At 36.7% G+C, this 17,023-nt stretch overlaps 1 protein-coding gene across 1 annotated transcript; it reads right to left on the bottom strand.

Annotated features, from left to right (window-relative positions):
- Positions 1 to 427: 427 nt before the first annotated feature.
- LOC104910208 (dynein heavy chain 5, axonemal-like) lies at positions 428 to 17,001 on the bottom strand. The gene is made up of 6 exons (XM_010708652.3): positions 16,855 to 17,001; positions 13,993 to 14,657; positions 12,530 to 12,810; positions 11,971 to 12,186; positions 9,073 to 9,240; positions 428 to 2,389 (listed from the first exon to the last, which is right to left on the bottom strand). Exons 2-6 carry the CDS (start codon positions 14,441 to 14,443, stop codon positions 2,156 to 2,158), a joined length of 1,350 nt encoding a protein of 449 aa, XP_010706954.1. The 5' UTR covers positions 14,444 to 14,657; positions 16,855 to 17,001; the 3' UTR covers positions 428 to 2,155.
- Between the last annotated feature and the right edge of the window lie 22 nt (positions 17,002 to 17,023).

The following is a 17,023-nucleotide window of genomic DNA, read 5'->3' on the forward strand; positions in this document are numbered from 1 at the left end:
TCTTTAAATCGTTCTTTTCAGAAGTAGAAGTAGAAGCTTTATTGGAAGAGATGGCAGCCACCTAAGTGGGGAATAAGTATCTCTGCCAACAGGCTGGCCAAACCAGTAGAGGGGCCTTTAAAGAAGGAATGGAAAGGGAGGGAGAGGACACACAATAATCAGTGAGGAACTGAAGGACCAGACTGGCAAATAAAATGCGTAGAGTGATGTATACAGTAGAAACCTAACAATCAGTAACACAGAGGACCATCTGAAGCATATCTACATAAACAAGGTACTGCCTACCAGACAGAACCCCAGGATGGTTTTCATACTGATTCTGGGAAATCAGCACAGCTGGACTCCTCTCTGAAATGCTCATACACTAATGTGCACAGCACAGAGAACAAGAGGTCTGCAAGTAGCTAGAGTCATGATCTCATGGGAATCACTGTGACACAGCAGGAAAGTTCCCACAATCACAGTGCTACAACACATATATAGGCTTGTTATGAAGGACAGGCTGGAACAGTGAGAAGTAGTTTCCCTCTGTGAGAAAGCAGCTGGAATGCATTGAGTTCTGCATCTGAAATCTCTGGATGGCCATTAGTCTTTGGAAGGTCACTACGATTGAGAGAAACTCCTGAGGACAAAGTGAATACAAATATCACTCCTATAGGGGTAAAATGAATGACCCATAGAAAATAGAAGAGAGTGCACTCTCAGCAAGTTGACACACTTGATAAAAGGGCTGCCATCCAGAGAGCACTCAACAGGCTGGAGAAATGGACCAACAGGAATCTCAAGTTCAGCAAAGGAAAGTGTTGGTACTGTCTCTGAGAAGGAAAAACTCAATGCAACAGTATGGTTCCAGCTGGAACTGACAGCTAGAGTGCAGTTGGGAAGAAAAAGGCCTGGAAGCGCTAACAGAAACCACGTGGAACATGAGACAGTAACAAATGCTCACAGCAGAGATGGACAAGAGCATTCTAGGTTACCTTCAGAAGACTGCTGGAAACACATCCAGGGAGGTGATTATTCCTGTTATCACTGGTGAGAGCACTTCTGGACTACTGTGCTCAGGTCTGAGCTGACCAGATATGGACACATTAGAGAGAGTTAAGCAAAGGGCCCAAATGGGGCCTCTGTCTTATGAGAATAGTCTGAGTGTACAGAGACTATTTAGGCTTGAGAGCAGACTCTTGGGGGGAATTCTGGCAATGTATTAATATGTCATGACTGATTGCAAAGAAGATGGTGCCATACTCTTTAAAATGGTACCCAGTGAAAGGACAAGTGGCAGTGGGCAGGAATTCAAATACAGGTAATTCCATTCAAATATACAAAAAGACAGTGAGAGTGGTCGAGGACTGGAATAGTTGCCAAGAGAGCCTGCAGAATCTCTATCTTTGGAGATACTCCAACTTCTATTGGATAATGTCCTGAGAAATCAAAAATAGGCCAAAGCATCTAATATTTTGGACTAAACATTTTGAAGCACATCTGTACAAACACTTGAGATCTTACAGGATTCAGTGGTTGAAAGTCAAGGCTTTCATCAGTTTTGATTCTGTGTGATTACAAACAAGGACTTCTCAAAGCAAATAATCAGCCAATTACAAAAAAGACCATCCCGCTTTTTCTGGAAACCCTCAGGTTCTATTATAAGCTGAAGCTATAAAAATCTGCATAGGAAAGTAAAACTTAAAGCTTAGCACAGAGGATAAAGATTAGCCCATAATTCTGTAAAAGGTTTCAGTAGCAATCTGAACTTAAAATATAATTCAGAATATTAGTCAAGCTTCAAATTTCTATTCTTGTATAGTTGGTGAGAAAAAAAAGAGTAATCCTTCTTATGAATATTTTAGGGTAATTATTTAGGTTAAGCCTAATTCCTCTTCTTAGTAAAGTTAAAAGGAATTTGGCTCCTTGGCTTTCATTTCGAACGTTATCCCAATACAAGCCATATGATCATTATATGTAAGAATTTGGCTAACACAATAAATGGTTTTTACTTTGTTAGATACACTGATTTCAAGAAAAAAAGAAAAGAGCCCACGTGTAACTAAAATATAGTGTCATATGATATCAAGACATCACCTTGCCTTGAATTTCTTCAGCACTGTTAATATTTGTTATCAAACCTGAGGACCAACTTTGTGCTAGAACTATACTCCTAATGTGCCAGCACCTTTTCTCCACCTAAGCCTTCTATCAGAGCTGTGGCATTGTTCATCTTCCTTCTGCAAGCCTCGGCATCATCAAGTAAGGCCTGCTTCTCTTTCATAGCAGCATCATACATGGCTTGTACTTGATCCAGTTCCATCTGCTTCTCATCCAGCTGATTTTGTGCATTATTCAGTTCAGTTTGGGCAGCTGCAAGTCTTCCCTCTTGCAAGGCTAGATTTGCCTAGAAGCATTTCAAAGTAAACAGTCATTAATACTTGTTATTTGGCAAGTCAAGTACATTCATTTAGTGGCATATACTGTACTGTATTGAGAATTTCTAAAAATAATACATATACAAGATAAAAACGTTTTTTTCCTTTTATTGTTATTCAATGCAATCTTAAAACGTTTTAATAATATTTTCAGAATGATCCATTAATCACACAACGATTAATGGTTTATAAGCACAATACCCTTGAAATAGCTGTATACTAGATATATGAGGCACTGCATACAATATTTCCTGTGATATCTTCTCAGTGCAAAAGAAAATTAAGATTGTGCCTCACAGATTATAAAATAATAACAATGATAATGGAAACTAATCTTTTTCTTTCTTTCCTCATCAATTACTTCTACAATAAAAATGTAACAAACACTCCTGTGGAGACTAAAGACATTTCATGTGTGTCTATGAAAATTTGAATGATAAGCTGACATCTCTAAAACTTGGCCTCTTCATTTCTGTATTACTACTAAGAAAAATATATATATATTCTGTGAATCCAGAATGTGTTTCCAAATACTTGTTTGTGAAAGATTAGAAATTGACAAAATGCTTATGAAACACTTACAGGTAAACTTTGTTCTCATTTGCTCTGAATATTTAAAGCACCTAAATATTTAAATATCATGCATTTTTATTTTTCCTGCTCTAAGAGTTACAAAGATAGAAACTAAGAATCTGTAAAAATGTTTTATTACAAATATGAAACTTGAATCTCACATCACATCAGAGCATAGCAAGGAATCTCTGGGATGACTTCTAGTAAACAGTATAACCTTGGGCTGGTTCTTGACATTAAATCTTGACTAAAGAGATAAATTTAATTCCTACCGAACTACACTAAAATCTGCAAATTCTTGCACTGGATAGGAAAAAAAATTAAAAGAGAGGAACCAAATCCCATTTTGAGATTAGGCATGATAAAAAAGAGCATGGAGTCCAGTGTGTTTCAAGATAGGTCTGCCAGCAATTAGAGAAGCGTATTTGCAATAATCATTGAAGCACAAATTTAACACTTCAGTGTTACACTTGCAGAGAACAGCACTATCAGCAAAAATATAATTTACTGTAGCCACTGCATCTGCTGACAGATCCTAGAGATAAACAAATATTTTATAATGGAGATAAGCCAGCAAAATGACCATTCATAAAATATCCATCATGTAAAGATGCTGAAATATTTTTATTCTACTTTTATTTCTCGAGGTGCATATTAAAGAACATCTCCTAAAGACAGACACTGTTGAATCAGCAAACCAGTGAGTCTTGATAAGACTCAGCTAAGCAGATTTCAGAATCTCAGATACTACTTTTAGTGAATCTTGGACTCTCTGGAAAAGCTTAAACACTACAGGAGTATTCCTCTGCTCAACACCAAGGAAGGCAAAGAGATGGAGCAGGGTCCTTTCTAGATCCCAATAAGAAAAGAATGACAACAGATGTCTTAAGAAAAAAAATGCCCCAATAAAACAAGCATAAGTGTAGGTAGTGAGTAAATCTTATATCCCTTCAGATACTGAGCACTCCATGTTCATGCAACATTGGACAGAGCCTAGATGAATTTTCCCATGGTGTGCCATGCAGAGCAGATCCTGTTCATGGAGAAAGACCGCTCTCTTTTGGTCATTAAAGCTATCATATACCCCTCTTTTTGTTCTGTCTTACTAAAGCAATTGTCTTATTAAGCTATTTGTTGTTGGATCTTTTACTGAGATCCAGAGAGGACACTGCAGCATCCCTCTCTCTTCCACCTAGCCTCCTCCTCTGGTGCAGATCATCTTTTATCATTGAATCCATGAGAGCCAAGAATGAGAGTAAAAAAAAGTTATGATGCATTGCTTCATCACAGCTTACAAACGGTGAGGTGACACAGGGAAAAATATCATTGGAAAGCTGGGAAGAACAGCTGAAAGAATAGGAAAATTAAACCTGGCTGTGAGGATTCATATTTCCCATTGGCATTTACCATAGGAATACACAGTGAGCCATAGTGAAAAAGAATGCCCGATACACACAAGTGGTGGTGCCTTACAAATATGAAAGGCCATATCTCCACACAGCAATAAACTGCACAGAAAGGTACAAAATATGAATAAAACTTCCTACTTTTTAAAAGCTCCTAAAAGGCTACCAGCCTTGAAGATGTAGGCACAATCAAAATAAATAAATAAATCTCACTAAGAAACACTTCAGATGAATGTAAAGAAAAAATCTACTGCACTCTAACATGGAAAATCCCCAAATTAGTTAGGCATTACAAGGATTGCTAGCAGAAGACTTATTATAATAAGTAATTTTATAGACAGTTTAACCAAGGTTTTCAGCTAAGTTTAGGGTAATAATAAAGTATTAGTACATTTTGGTATTGGTTTGATGTGTAGGATGCTTAATCATATGTGATGAACAATGCTTGGTTGCAAAAGAATGAATGCTAGTATACCTGGGTGACCAATATATGTGACTCCCCAAGGCAGAGACTACTTGCTTCAGTTCTCCCTGGAAATCATCACTCTGCCTCTCTCTCCAATTCCATGTTTCAAAATTACATGGGTACAAACACTGCTTTCATATAGACATCACTAGCACGTTGGCTGGCAGCTTCCTGCACAGTTTTGCCTTGAGAGCAGAAGGAAAGTTTTTCTGCCAAGAAGGCTATTAGAGTTACAAGAAGCTTCTTATGAAGATTTCCAGCCAATTAACAGAGGAAAGAAAATGTGTCTCCCAACCACAAAGAACCATTGCGGCCTTTCTAATTTTAGTGACATTGCTATGCGAACAAGATTCATACCCTTCGTTTCATCTCTCTGAGTCACGCAGCAAAGCAACGATTCAGAATTTGTTCCAGTTGGATGCAGTGTGAAAGCCTGATAAATGGATTTTATGTGAATAAATCACGAGGATTGAGGACATGAGAACCACACTGCAAGCTCCTGGATACGGGGGTCACATGAGAACACCTGGAGGCTTGTGCAAGAGCCATGTCTTTGGCCTTTCCTTGCCACTGGCACTGTGAGGAACCACACAACACCCTCATGTCTGCTTCAACCAGTGCCTCATTTGGTCTTTCTGCATCTTCCACCCCACATCTGTCTGCACAGGCCAAGTGTCATTAATTGACACAGACTGAACTGTTGAGCAGCTACTTTGCCTTATTCCAAGAGGCCACCTAAGAGGCCTTCATAGCAGGTGGTGAGATGATTTTACCCCTCTTAACATTTGTGCATTACAAAAAATACTGGAAAAATAAACAAGTAATTACAATCCACAGCTATGCTGTTAAATTTAACATGTCCAGAATCTTCCTCTGGCACTGAAATCCATAAGAGTAAGCAGCTCATGTAAAACTCTTCCATTCTCTAAAATATCACACTGCATGCAAACAGACCTGCAGAAGGGCTCTTTGGCCAGGCTAGCTCCTGAGAGGTGCCCAGAGACCACTCAGAAAATGCTGTCTGGCTAGGATCAAATACACACTAGGGACCATTCTAACAATTTAACAGCATAGACGCTCATTTTCTAGTGTCTAAAGTTCAGTCACACTATTTAATTTATCAGCATTGCCATAGCCTCAAGTTCCTCACTTATTCACTGCAAATTCAATTTTGCTTACCACTGAATATAACTGGTCCTGATCCAGGAAGGCATTTAAATAAAAATAAATAAAAATGCTTTATTTGATAAAAATCTTCATATTGTTAAATGCTATCTCTGCTCATGAATGAAATGCCTAGAACAGCACCTGATCTCCATGAAGAGCAGCTATTGCTCAGTAAATACAAGAAACATTACTAGAAGTGCTTTGTGGATGCGTTGGATGACCACAATGGTCTTTTTTTCTTTTTTCCTTTTTGCAGTCATTCCCTGGGTATATGGTACCTGGCTGATATTGCTTCATGCAGTGCAATCTCTAGCTGCTCCTGCTTCAGCTTACTGCTGATTTTTCACACAGATGGCCCACTGCTTTTGTATCATCCTGATCAGAGGCTCAATATCATGAGAAGGTTAGACTCAGAGATAATTTAGGGAAACATTATAAGAGAAGCAAACACATATATAGGTTTTGCAGACATTTAAAAAAAATGGCTTTTCTTCATGTCTAAAATTTATTACTCACACACACACATAAAAATACATACATACATACACGCATATACATACATGCAAACAGATCTGTGCAAAATGACATTAATAAAATCTTGTCCTCTATTTTTTACTATCAGTGGCCATTTGGGGGAACTAAAAAAACCTTGAAAGGCATCAAGATCCTGCCTCTTATCTGCTTTATGCAGCCTCAATAGCTATTAAAGATTCTTCACTTCTTCCTTTCCAAGTTACATATCCTGACTCTAACGTGTTTTGTTACAGGTGATCTAATCCTCCCTTCCACCCTCTTCACATAAATGACTTCCTTGAATTCATACTCAAATACTTGTGGGTATTTACTTGACAAGCACACTCTTATTTAAATGGTTGGCACCAAATTTTCATACTGTTCCTCCTAAGGTGAAATTCCAGTTGTTGCCTCCTATGGGTTTTAGTTCAACATTGGCAAGCAAAAGCAGAAAAGGCAATAAAGTTCTATATTTAAAGCAGCATGTGATAGGGACAATTCCCCATATCAAACAGAATTTATAAACTACAGACAAACTTTTCTTGATCATCATTACAGCTTAAGGAGATCTTAATTAAAATCTCTGGAGACATCTCCAAGGGAAATTATTTCCTTATTTTAATTGGATGCTAGCACAATCACAGCTAAAGCCAGGGCTTCCTCATTCTACTGCTATTTTCTTCAACTAGTGAATAAACAGAAGATGGTGTTTCAGAATTATCAGGTTAATTCAGCAGGCTTGCTGACTGGTTAACAAACTAGAGGGGAACTGCTCATGGTCATATTGAGGGTCTACAGGAAAGCAGTAAATAAACGGTGGCTGCTTTATGATAAACAACCACACTGCACTATGTTTGCAGGCACTGTTTTTTGTACTGTGTTCAACTCTGAGTAGTGATACTTAGGCTGCAAGCCACATATCTAAAGAGGTAGGTAATGATTTCAAGGGAAGAATTCATTTTTGCATGCTTATACACAATAATTACTAAAATGTAAGTCATTATTAGTCAGTTTTCATAAAGTGTCACATTTAAGATTAAGGAGGCACTGAGTCCCATTTAAGATGCAACTAAAAATTACATTGGCTGGATTATGCAAGTGTTGAAGAGGGTCTGTGTCCTAGAATTGCAGTTAGGATAAAGCAATTTGATTAATTCATTCAGTAAACCTGCTTTTAGCACTGGATGATTTACCCTGTGCTAGTCCTTTATGAAATCTAATTGTACACTTATTTTCAATTATTTTCTTAGCATCACTCCACTGCTTCCCACAATATCTTCTGTAAACCTTTCCTTCCTCTATTATCTCCAATTTCAAAATAATGGAAACTATTGCCATACCTGACAATAGGTATCGCTTTGCCAAGAAATACATGCTTAGCTTTGTATCTGTTCCAGTGTGGCAAGATGTAAATATACAAATATAAAGATAAATGTATATGTAACTTTAAATCATGTATAATTAAAAACTGCAAGAGCACTTCCACAGCTTTCATAGAGTTGCATCTGAGCATTAGGCCAGTATTTCCCCTAGTTGGTTTTTTTTTTTTTTTTTTTTCTTTTTTATAGATCTCAATAGGTGCATATCAGATTCTATTTTCATTAGAGAATGTTCTATTGTTTATAAAAATATAAATCACAAAAATACAGTCAATGGCTATTTGGATCAAAAATATTACGTTTTAATGAATTTGAGTTAGATCAATCCAGATAAACTAAAAGCACATGTGAAGACTTTTGAATATGCAGTGGATACACTGAATTACACAAAAAGAGACTGAGCATAAATACTGTGGAAGCATAACTGATTGGTATGTATTTAAAAAAAAAAAACAATAAAATTATCAATTTAAGCAGTTACTATAAATCACTATGTAAGTATTCAGGTTTTTTTTAATATGCTCATCTATTAAACATTTCGAAGATAATAAAACTATCTTTAGCAGTGCAGATAATGGCAGCTGATTCCTTTCTACTCTAATTTTACAATAATTTCACTGTTCCTAAAGAATTCTGTGCCAGGTGACTACATACTACATAAACAATCACTTGTAGCGACTTGACACTCAGAAATTTTCTTGGATAATTCAATTCCAGCTAAATTCACTAAAGAATGCTTCTTTGTCAAGAAAGATCTCTCCCAAGGCCATGACAAACATGCTCCTTCCCAGGCCAATAAGACAGAGGGGAAATTTTCTTGAAACTGTGGTGCCTGGGACCAAGGTCAAGGACAGACATAGTAACTTTCACTTGCCAATAGCCAAGTTGTATAAAGAACCTGTGTGCTGAAGGCTCCCACTGAAAATTGATTGCATGCAGACAAGTAGCAACTGTGCAACAGTGTAGCTATGTAAGGGGAAAAAATGGCAGGACTTCTTTGACTTTTCAGTGTTGGACTTCAAAATTGAAGAAATGAAGAAATAAGAATCTCTTGCAAATCGCTATCTTTTTTAGCCAAAATACTGCTACATTTTTTGCCTTCAACCATAGTTACCTCCCAGAAAAATGAAATTAATAATATGAAATACCTTAAGAGGAAGGACTTCTTTATTAATACCATAGAAGTAAGCCATTGCTTGTGTCCATGAGCATAGACCTGCTACGTTTCCACACACTTTTTTAGCCATCTCCAGATTATAATCCTCCATGTCCAAATAAGGCTCTAAAAGCTCCACAATTTCTCCTGTAATTGAGTCCTACACAGAAAGGAAAAATTATTCATGAGAATGGATGTTAAAATAAAGTCTGCTTCACCAAAACACTTTTATTCTTAAAAACATGACTACTACTTCTTACAAAAGAAATGAACTAGACATTGTTCATGAACACAGACAGTGCTTTCTACTCTTGGAAAGGACAGATTAGTTGTTGGGGTTTTTTTGTGAACTCAAGTAAAAATAGCTCCTAATTCCTCTGAAAAAACTTTGACTAGAGTTTACATTTCATACATTTATTTGGCCCATAATATTTAGAGATATTACTCACATCTGTAGCTCCTGACAACCTAAGCTGGTCTAACTCCTATTACAGCTCTCTGCACCTTCTTTCCCTTTCAGCCTCAAGATCTGTTCTTGCCACATCTTTAATGAGATCTCAATGCTCTCAGTAAGCTAGTATGGAAGCCAATATGATAGAAATCCAAGACAGCACACAACAGTGTTCTGTTTTCTCCTAGGCAAGTTCCCTGAACCAGCTCACCATGACATTATACAAATCATAGTGTAAACAGAGGGAGTTCAGTGTGAAGCCTGGGAAAGGGAAAAGGTGAAACTTTTCATTTCTGTAACACTGATTTCATTGAAACCATCCCTTTTCCTTAACTGTAAATGTGATTTCTTTCAGCTTTTCACTTCATTATTCTAATCTTACATTTTTTTCTCCCTTCTGTAGAGAGTATGAAAAGCCAGATCTTTGATGACGGTGGTTAATCTATAATTACACAAGTGTCAGAAGAAAATGGAATTCATCTCCTTAAGCAATATAGAGAGTAGAATAGATTATGCAGGGTAATAATAGTTGCTTAACAACAGAAGCATTAAGAATCTTCCTTTTATTGGCAATGTATTAACATGTTTCTTGCAATGAATCTAAAAATGATCCTCCATTAATAGCATCAAGCAAGATACCCTTTTTTTTTGGAGGTATAGATCAGAAAGGACAGTCATATACCTGTCTGATCCCTAGCTACTATAATAATAACAAAGACATTAATTACATTATTCCTAAAATCATATATTATGATGTTCTAATTATGATATTTGCTAATATGAAGAGTAATGCTGGATAAACATTTTCATTTTTTTATTCTCCTACTCGAAATTATAAAATAGCAAGCCAACAAGGGTGCAGCAAAGACCAAACAACAGTGGCCTAAGATCCTATTCAAATGTAATTCTTTTCCTTTTCAGGAACAAATTTTAAACCCAAGGAGCTTTCTTCTTCCACTGATCTTCCTTGCATAACAAAAATAAGAAAATATCAAAAATCTCACAAAAAAACCCAACAGTACAGTATACTCAGAACTCCAGACATGACAGCCTTACTTCTCCCATATGGTCAATATTGGAAACAAGAAATAAGGCAAAGGGATGACATAGAAAGTACTTCATCAGGGATAGATAGAATCTGGAATTCCTTGTCACACTCATCAGTATGAATTCCAGCAGGAGCTTACCCTTACTGAGGCTGTTCAAATTGCTCTGAATAGAGTTAAATGTATTCCGAACTTCCAGCAAGAAGATGTAGTACAGATAAGTGCTAAAACTGGAAACCTCATATGCTTGAGTAAGGAGTGTATAATTGATCCCCATTATCTTTGATCTCACTTCCTCTATCTGTTTAGAGAAGGCAGCACTTGGAAAAGTGGCCAGATTGACAGCCCCAGAAGGAGTCTATCTGCAGAGACTGCACAAGTATTCCACATGCTGCCATGTCAATATGGCTCACAGGAAGAAGCAACTCCTGGGGATAGCAAGAGTAGCAGTTTCAAGCCACATCTGCACAACAGAACTCCAGTAGCTTAAAAAGACATCAGCAAAATGCACAGCTGAAGCTGATTTAAGAATCCATGCACAAATTAACAGTTTTCTGCAACATTGCAGAAAACACAGGTTTTGCCAAAACCTGCTTTGTTGGGAGTTGAGCCCCAGTTTTGCCATTCCATAATCCATCCCAGGTCTTCTTCTGGTCTAGCTACATGTCTAGGTACATCTTCTCTTCCCTGGCAAGAAATTTCCCTTGCACCACAGTCTAGAGAATCTTGGTGTAAATAGGGCAGGCTTTTGCCCCTAAAAGAAATAAAAATCCGTTTTTATTATTTTTATTATTTTTATTTATATATTTTATTTATTTATTTATTTACTTATATTTATTATTATTATTTTCATTTGGTTGATCATTCTGTGCTTTACTACTATTCTAATATAATAGTTCCAAAAGTTTGCAGTAGCTCTGTATTTTTGCAGGATTTTCATTCTCTTTTGTATTTCCTCCCCATCAAACAATTTGGGAGATGGTGTTCTGGGGCATTTTATATGCAAACAGGTCTGGTGGATGGAGACCATTTCACTAGAGATGAGAAAACAACCAAAAAATCAACAGTGAACACTTTTTAGCAAATTCCTACTGAGAAGTAAGAGCTGCTTGAATAAAGATACAATCAAGCTTTTCAAGATTTGGTTCAGTGCTTGGAATAATTGTGTCTGCCATCATAACTGTATGGTCCAGGAGAAAGTTTGCTGAAATAGGGAACCATGACAATGGAGAGGAAAACAGTTATCAGCAACAATAAATGCACAAAACCTAATGTGTTTCAGACTACCTATGTCCTTTTGTTCTGTGGATGATATAACACACAAATATGAGGATGATTTTACCTGATATCTAAGATAGCTGTGGGAGTAATAATGCAATTAACAACTCCTTACCTTCTGAAAACTAAGCAACATGCCAAGAAATCCAGAGTTATTCATTAGTTTCAGAGCCTCAGTCCATGATGGCTTCACACATGGGCGTTCTTGATCAATTGTTACTGAGTCTATTTTCCTTTGGAATAAAAGTAGCACACAATCCATAATTCGCATTATCAAGTGAGGAGGTTTACCCAGTTTGCGAACAGTTGCGATGTCAGAGGGCTTTATTGTCTGTAAAGAGAAGAAAATAATCAATTTATTTAAGCCATTACTTGATGATAGAGAAAGATGTTTTGCAGGGGACTGCATATTTAATGCCACTGCTTCAGTTTTGCAAGTGACCCAGAAGTAGAACTACAGAAAGGCCAGTCTGCTTATTCCACTGATTCATTTTATTACCTGACGGTAGACGAGATACTTCTTATCTTACCACTCTACTACCTTGCTTTTCAGTTCTTTTCTACCAGGTCGCTGCTTTCCTATCCCTTTCCTATTATTTTATTTTTTCAACCACAATATTCCACAAACAGCAATTGCAAAATACATGTATGTTCAGAGTATCTTTGATTCTGACCTGCAGGGCTGCCTCTGCTTCTTCCAGAGCAGGTCTTGCAGCTTCAAGCTTCTCTTCTGCTGCTGCTTTATCAATGGCGATTTCATCCACAATGATCTGAGCTTTGTCTTTTACCTTTTGCACCTGCATTTTCACCTTTTCAGCAGCTTGGGCTTTCATTGTTACTTCCAATAAAACTTCATCAGCTTTTTTTGAAGCTAAAGCCAAATCTTTCTCCTTCATCACCAGCTGTTTGGAAAGCTGATTTACTGAAACCTCGGCTTCCATCAGTTTTGCAAGACCTGTGTAGAATAAATTCCATGTAGCAATATGAGTACATGAGAGAAAAATCTCAATGAAGTGATCTGGATACTGAAAATAAGTCACTTATATTCACATTTAGAAATGCCAGTGAGTGATCCCCACCTAGATAAAGCAGGATTAATATTCGTTTAATATTTCATGTATTTTATTATTATTATTTTATGGATAAAAGTCCTCAGAATCTGTCATTGATCACTTATTTATATTTTTATATGTGAGAGAGATGCTAAAAAATGCAAGCAGTGCGAAATCCACAAGACTATATGAATTACTAAACTGTTCCTAAGATCCACAGAACAGAGAAGAGGAACCTGACATCCCAAATAATGCAAGGGAAGGTGAGATTAGGCTGAGCTTCTACATTAAACATATAAAGATCCAGATGATCAGGGAGGCTAGATTCTTGAGTAATATTTCAAAAATTTTATCAAAGGATGAAAAAATTACATGTATCTATATGTATAAAAATCCTTATTAGTAAATGCATGCATACAAATCATGTAAATCTCTCTAACCTTAAAAAAAAAAAAGAACAAGCACAAATGTTCCTTCCAGCCATCCAGTCACCATCTATCTATCCAAGCAGATATGTATAAATAGCACTATTCTGAAGTTGGTAGCAGTAGGAGAAGAAATGATTTAAGTTTATGTCCAGCTCTAAACACCATTCAATTTCAGAAACCATTTGTTAACTGTGTATGCAGTGCACTATTTTAGTAATTTTACACATGCTCTATAATGTTTATTAAAAATAATCTTCATAGTGACTCAATCTGATTATTACATATTTTCCCTCGGATTTAATTTTAGCATGTTTAAATGTGAAGACTAGGAAGTCAGTAGTTCTGTGGCATACAGGCACATAGAAGCAGGAGTTTTAGGTATTTTAGTATTTTAGCTGCTAACTGGTGCTATTTTAAACACTCATCTGCAATATGCAATATTCACAAAGTTCCTCAAAACAAAAACTCCATATGTTTTGTAATCATACACAACAAAGCTGAAAATAGGACAGCCTGCTTCCAAATGAAAGTGAGCTCACAGTTCAAGTCCATAAGCTAACTCTCTAGACATGTAAGATTTAACTCTTTAACATTCAGATTCTTCTTAACTTAAAAAATAAATATATATAAAAAATACACAGCCAGAATTTACAGTACCTGTTCTCATACGTTCAGACAAACTTCCAACACTGGCAAACTTCTCTTCATAAATAGCTTTGTAGCCTCCAATGAAGGACAGGTAAGATTTTGGAGTAACAAACGTTCGGCGTCTGTATCGTTCAAAGTATTCAACGCATTTTTCAGCTACAATATCTTGAAACGTTCCCATGGTGTTAATAACACTTTGTTTCACTTCATCTGTGCACTCTATTGGGTAGGAAACTAAAAAATGTTGTGCAACTGCTACAAGAGCATCTTTAGGCCAGCGCTGGAACCAGTCCATGGTACAGCCTGAAATCAGAGCTGGAAATTTGAGTGCACGTGTTCTGAACTTTTCCCCAACAGGAGAAAAACAAAGTACCACGTGCAAGTTATTGCGAACTCGAGTAAGAAAGTAATTATAAAGATTTTCACCAGTGGGAGTACGCTTTGGATACTCTTTCCTCATTGCTGGTATCAGATCTTGTGTGATTTCACCTATTTCATCTCGTGCAAAAAGATTTGAGACTTCACCTGAAGCCAAAACATTGTTCAGGTACTCAAGAAAAGATTCATCTCTGATTTCGTTGTCTGTGAATATAAAGACAATGCCCTTTCCTTTTTGCCCAGCAGTGCGGTACAAGATTTTCAAATCATCCAAGAGGTTATTGGTGGCATATGTTCTGGAACAGAAAAGGATTAAAGAAAGAGAGAAGAAAAATGATAGATCATTCTGGGAAATACCTTTCATACGGCACAGTTTTTTTAGGCAGGATAAAATTCTACATATGAAATAAATACTGTATGTCCATGGTTTATGGGCTGGTTCAGCCCGGTTCTGTGACTAACGGGGAAAAACGTGATGTTATGATGCTGACTACTGATAACAAAAATTCATGAAACTATGACACTGTATCTTCTGCTTTCATTTTTCAGGGATTTTTTTAATTAAATATTTTCCCAAAGTGAATGATTGGTTCCATAAATCATAGGAGAGGAGGTGAAACCAATAGAATAAGGTGCTAGAAAATAAAATGTAAGAGTAATGCTATCTTTAACACATGCATGATACAGCTGTTTTGCATCCCTGCAGATTGTAGTCTTAAGCTCTTTGTTCAAACTGAAGGTTAGTATAGCTGGATAAAGTTGTCAAGTAGGTTCTGTTGCCCACTGCTGCTAAACTTAAATACAGATGTATTATCTTTCAAAGATATTAAGAGAAAGTTAAATAAAATCATTAAGAGACAAGAATAACCACAACGGAGTTTTCTATTGTGATATTTGTGTTATTATATTGTCAATATTTGTAATATTGAACATATTACTTGGGTTGATTCATTCCTTATGCCTCTTACAGTTGATGTAGTTTACTGTAGATACAGTTGAAGTATGATTCTGATGAATTCCATGCAAATTAATGATTCAGATTGAGAAATATCAAGAAAAGTAAAGTAAAGTTAATAAAACACCGGAATTTGTCCATTGCGTCCTTATACTATTAAATTGCTGGAATTAGAAAGTTGTATTCTTTGAAATCAGTTAATTTCCAAGGGTCCTATGTAATGTAATACAGACAACACACTGTTCACTATTTGAAAACAAAACTGTTTTGAAATTTAATATACCATACAGAAAATTTTCTAGTGCCCTTGCAGCTCCATCTAACAGAACTCTACAAATACCTTGAATGAAAGTACTGTAGAAATTGTGCAACAATCTAACTGCTTGATTTGCTAGTGTGAACTATAATTACTACAGTGATTTGTGGTATTCTGATAAGAACATACAAGTGAAAAATTCTCAAAATGTTCCATAGTTTTCAAAGAGAAAAAGAATCATAGAAAGGCCTGGATTGAAAAGGATCTCAAAGATCATCTAGTTTCAACCCCCCTGCTATGTGCAGGGTCACCAACCACTAGACCAGGCTGCTCAGAGCCACATCCAGCCTGGCCTTGAACGCTTCCAGGGATGGGGCATCCACAACCTCTTTGGGCAACCTGTTCCAGTGCATCACCACCCTCCAAGTGAAAAACTTCCTCCTAATATATAACCTAAACCTCTTCTGTCTCAGTTTAAAACCATTCCCCTTTGTCCTATCACTATCCACCCTCGGAAACAGAGAAATATGCACTGCCAATCATGGATTCTTAACCCTGTAAATGCTATTTAAAAAGATAAACAGGTGAAGGACAGTCATTACACTCCCAGTTGCTTCAGGAAGATTTAAATGAACACCTTCCAGGCAACTAAGTGGTAACGCTGACAAATAATTAATTGGAAAGATCTCTTCCAGTTCTCTAATCATGAATGACAGGGACTGTTTCAAAACAACATCTACAGAATAAAGACAGAGGAAACCTTATTTCCTAATCTGTCTTTACTCATCTTCCCCCTGACTCCTTTTCCCTCTGAAAAGAAACCAAATAAATGCAACTTAAAATACAGGGCTCTAACAAATAGATTAGATAGATAGATAAACAGTTCCCCTCTCTTCTCCTCAGTTTCCACAAATTACTAAATTTCAGTACTACCCACTATTAAGTAATAGTAACAGTTCTAATAATCGATCTGGATCCGTAGACATCTGTAACAAAAGTTACTATTTCCCTCAGCGATATCTTTAGTGTAAAATGATTTAGCGGGAATTTACAAGCATGCATTGCAAACTCAAATGCTGAAGGAAAGGAAGACTTAATGGCTTAAAGGCCCCAAAACAAAGACCCAGGGTCAGTCATCTACAGATTGCCGATTTACACAGGTGATTTTGGTTGAAAATGAAGTTTACGGTAAGGGATAAAATGTTTGACAGGTTTGCATTGATTTAAGCATGTTTGCAGTTCATTTCTATAGGAAATATCTATGGACACTGTATTGTGTTACCTTGTTAAAGTAATCTGAAAGCTCTCATATCCAGCAATATGTGATGCTAGTCTGGTCAGACTCTGTTTTCCAGATCCACCCACACCAACCAACAACGCATTTCCTTGTGGAGTACGAATAATCCGTGATATTTTAATCAAATGAGTGATTGCATCCTATGTATTGAAAA

The sequence above is a fragment of the Meleagris gallopavo genome, chromosome 3 (genome assembly GCF_000146605.3).
Source record: "Meleagris gallopavo isolate NT-WF06-2002-E0010 breed Aviagen turkey brand Nicholas breeding stock chromosome 3, Turkey_5.1, whole genome shotgun sequence".
In the NCBI taxonomy this organism is placed as follows: domain Eukaryota; kingdom Metazoa; phylum Chordata; class Aves; order Galliformes; family Phasianidae; genus Meleagris; species Meleagris gallopavo.

Excerpts from the sequence above, each read along its gene's own strand:
- LOC104910208 (XM_010708652.3), bottom strand. The coding sequence starts at position 14,443 with ATGAGGAAAGAGTATCCAAAGCGTACTCCCACTGGTGAAAATCTTTAT. Across the intron at positions 12,811-13,992 it reads GTCTGAACGTATGAGAACAG|GTCTTGCAAAACTGATGGAA; the intron begins GTACTGTAAATT and ends TATTCTACACAG. Across the intron at positions 9,241-11,970 it reads TGTTGCTTAGTTTTCAGAAG|GACTCAATTACAGGAGAAAT; the intron begins GTAAGGAGTTGT and ends CTTTCTGTGTAG.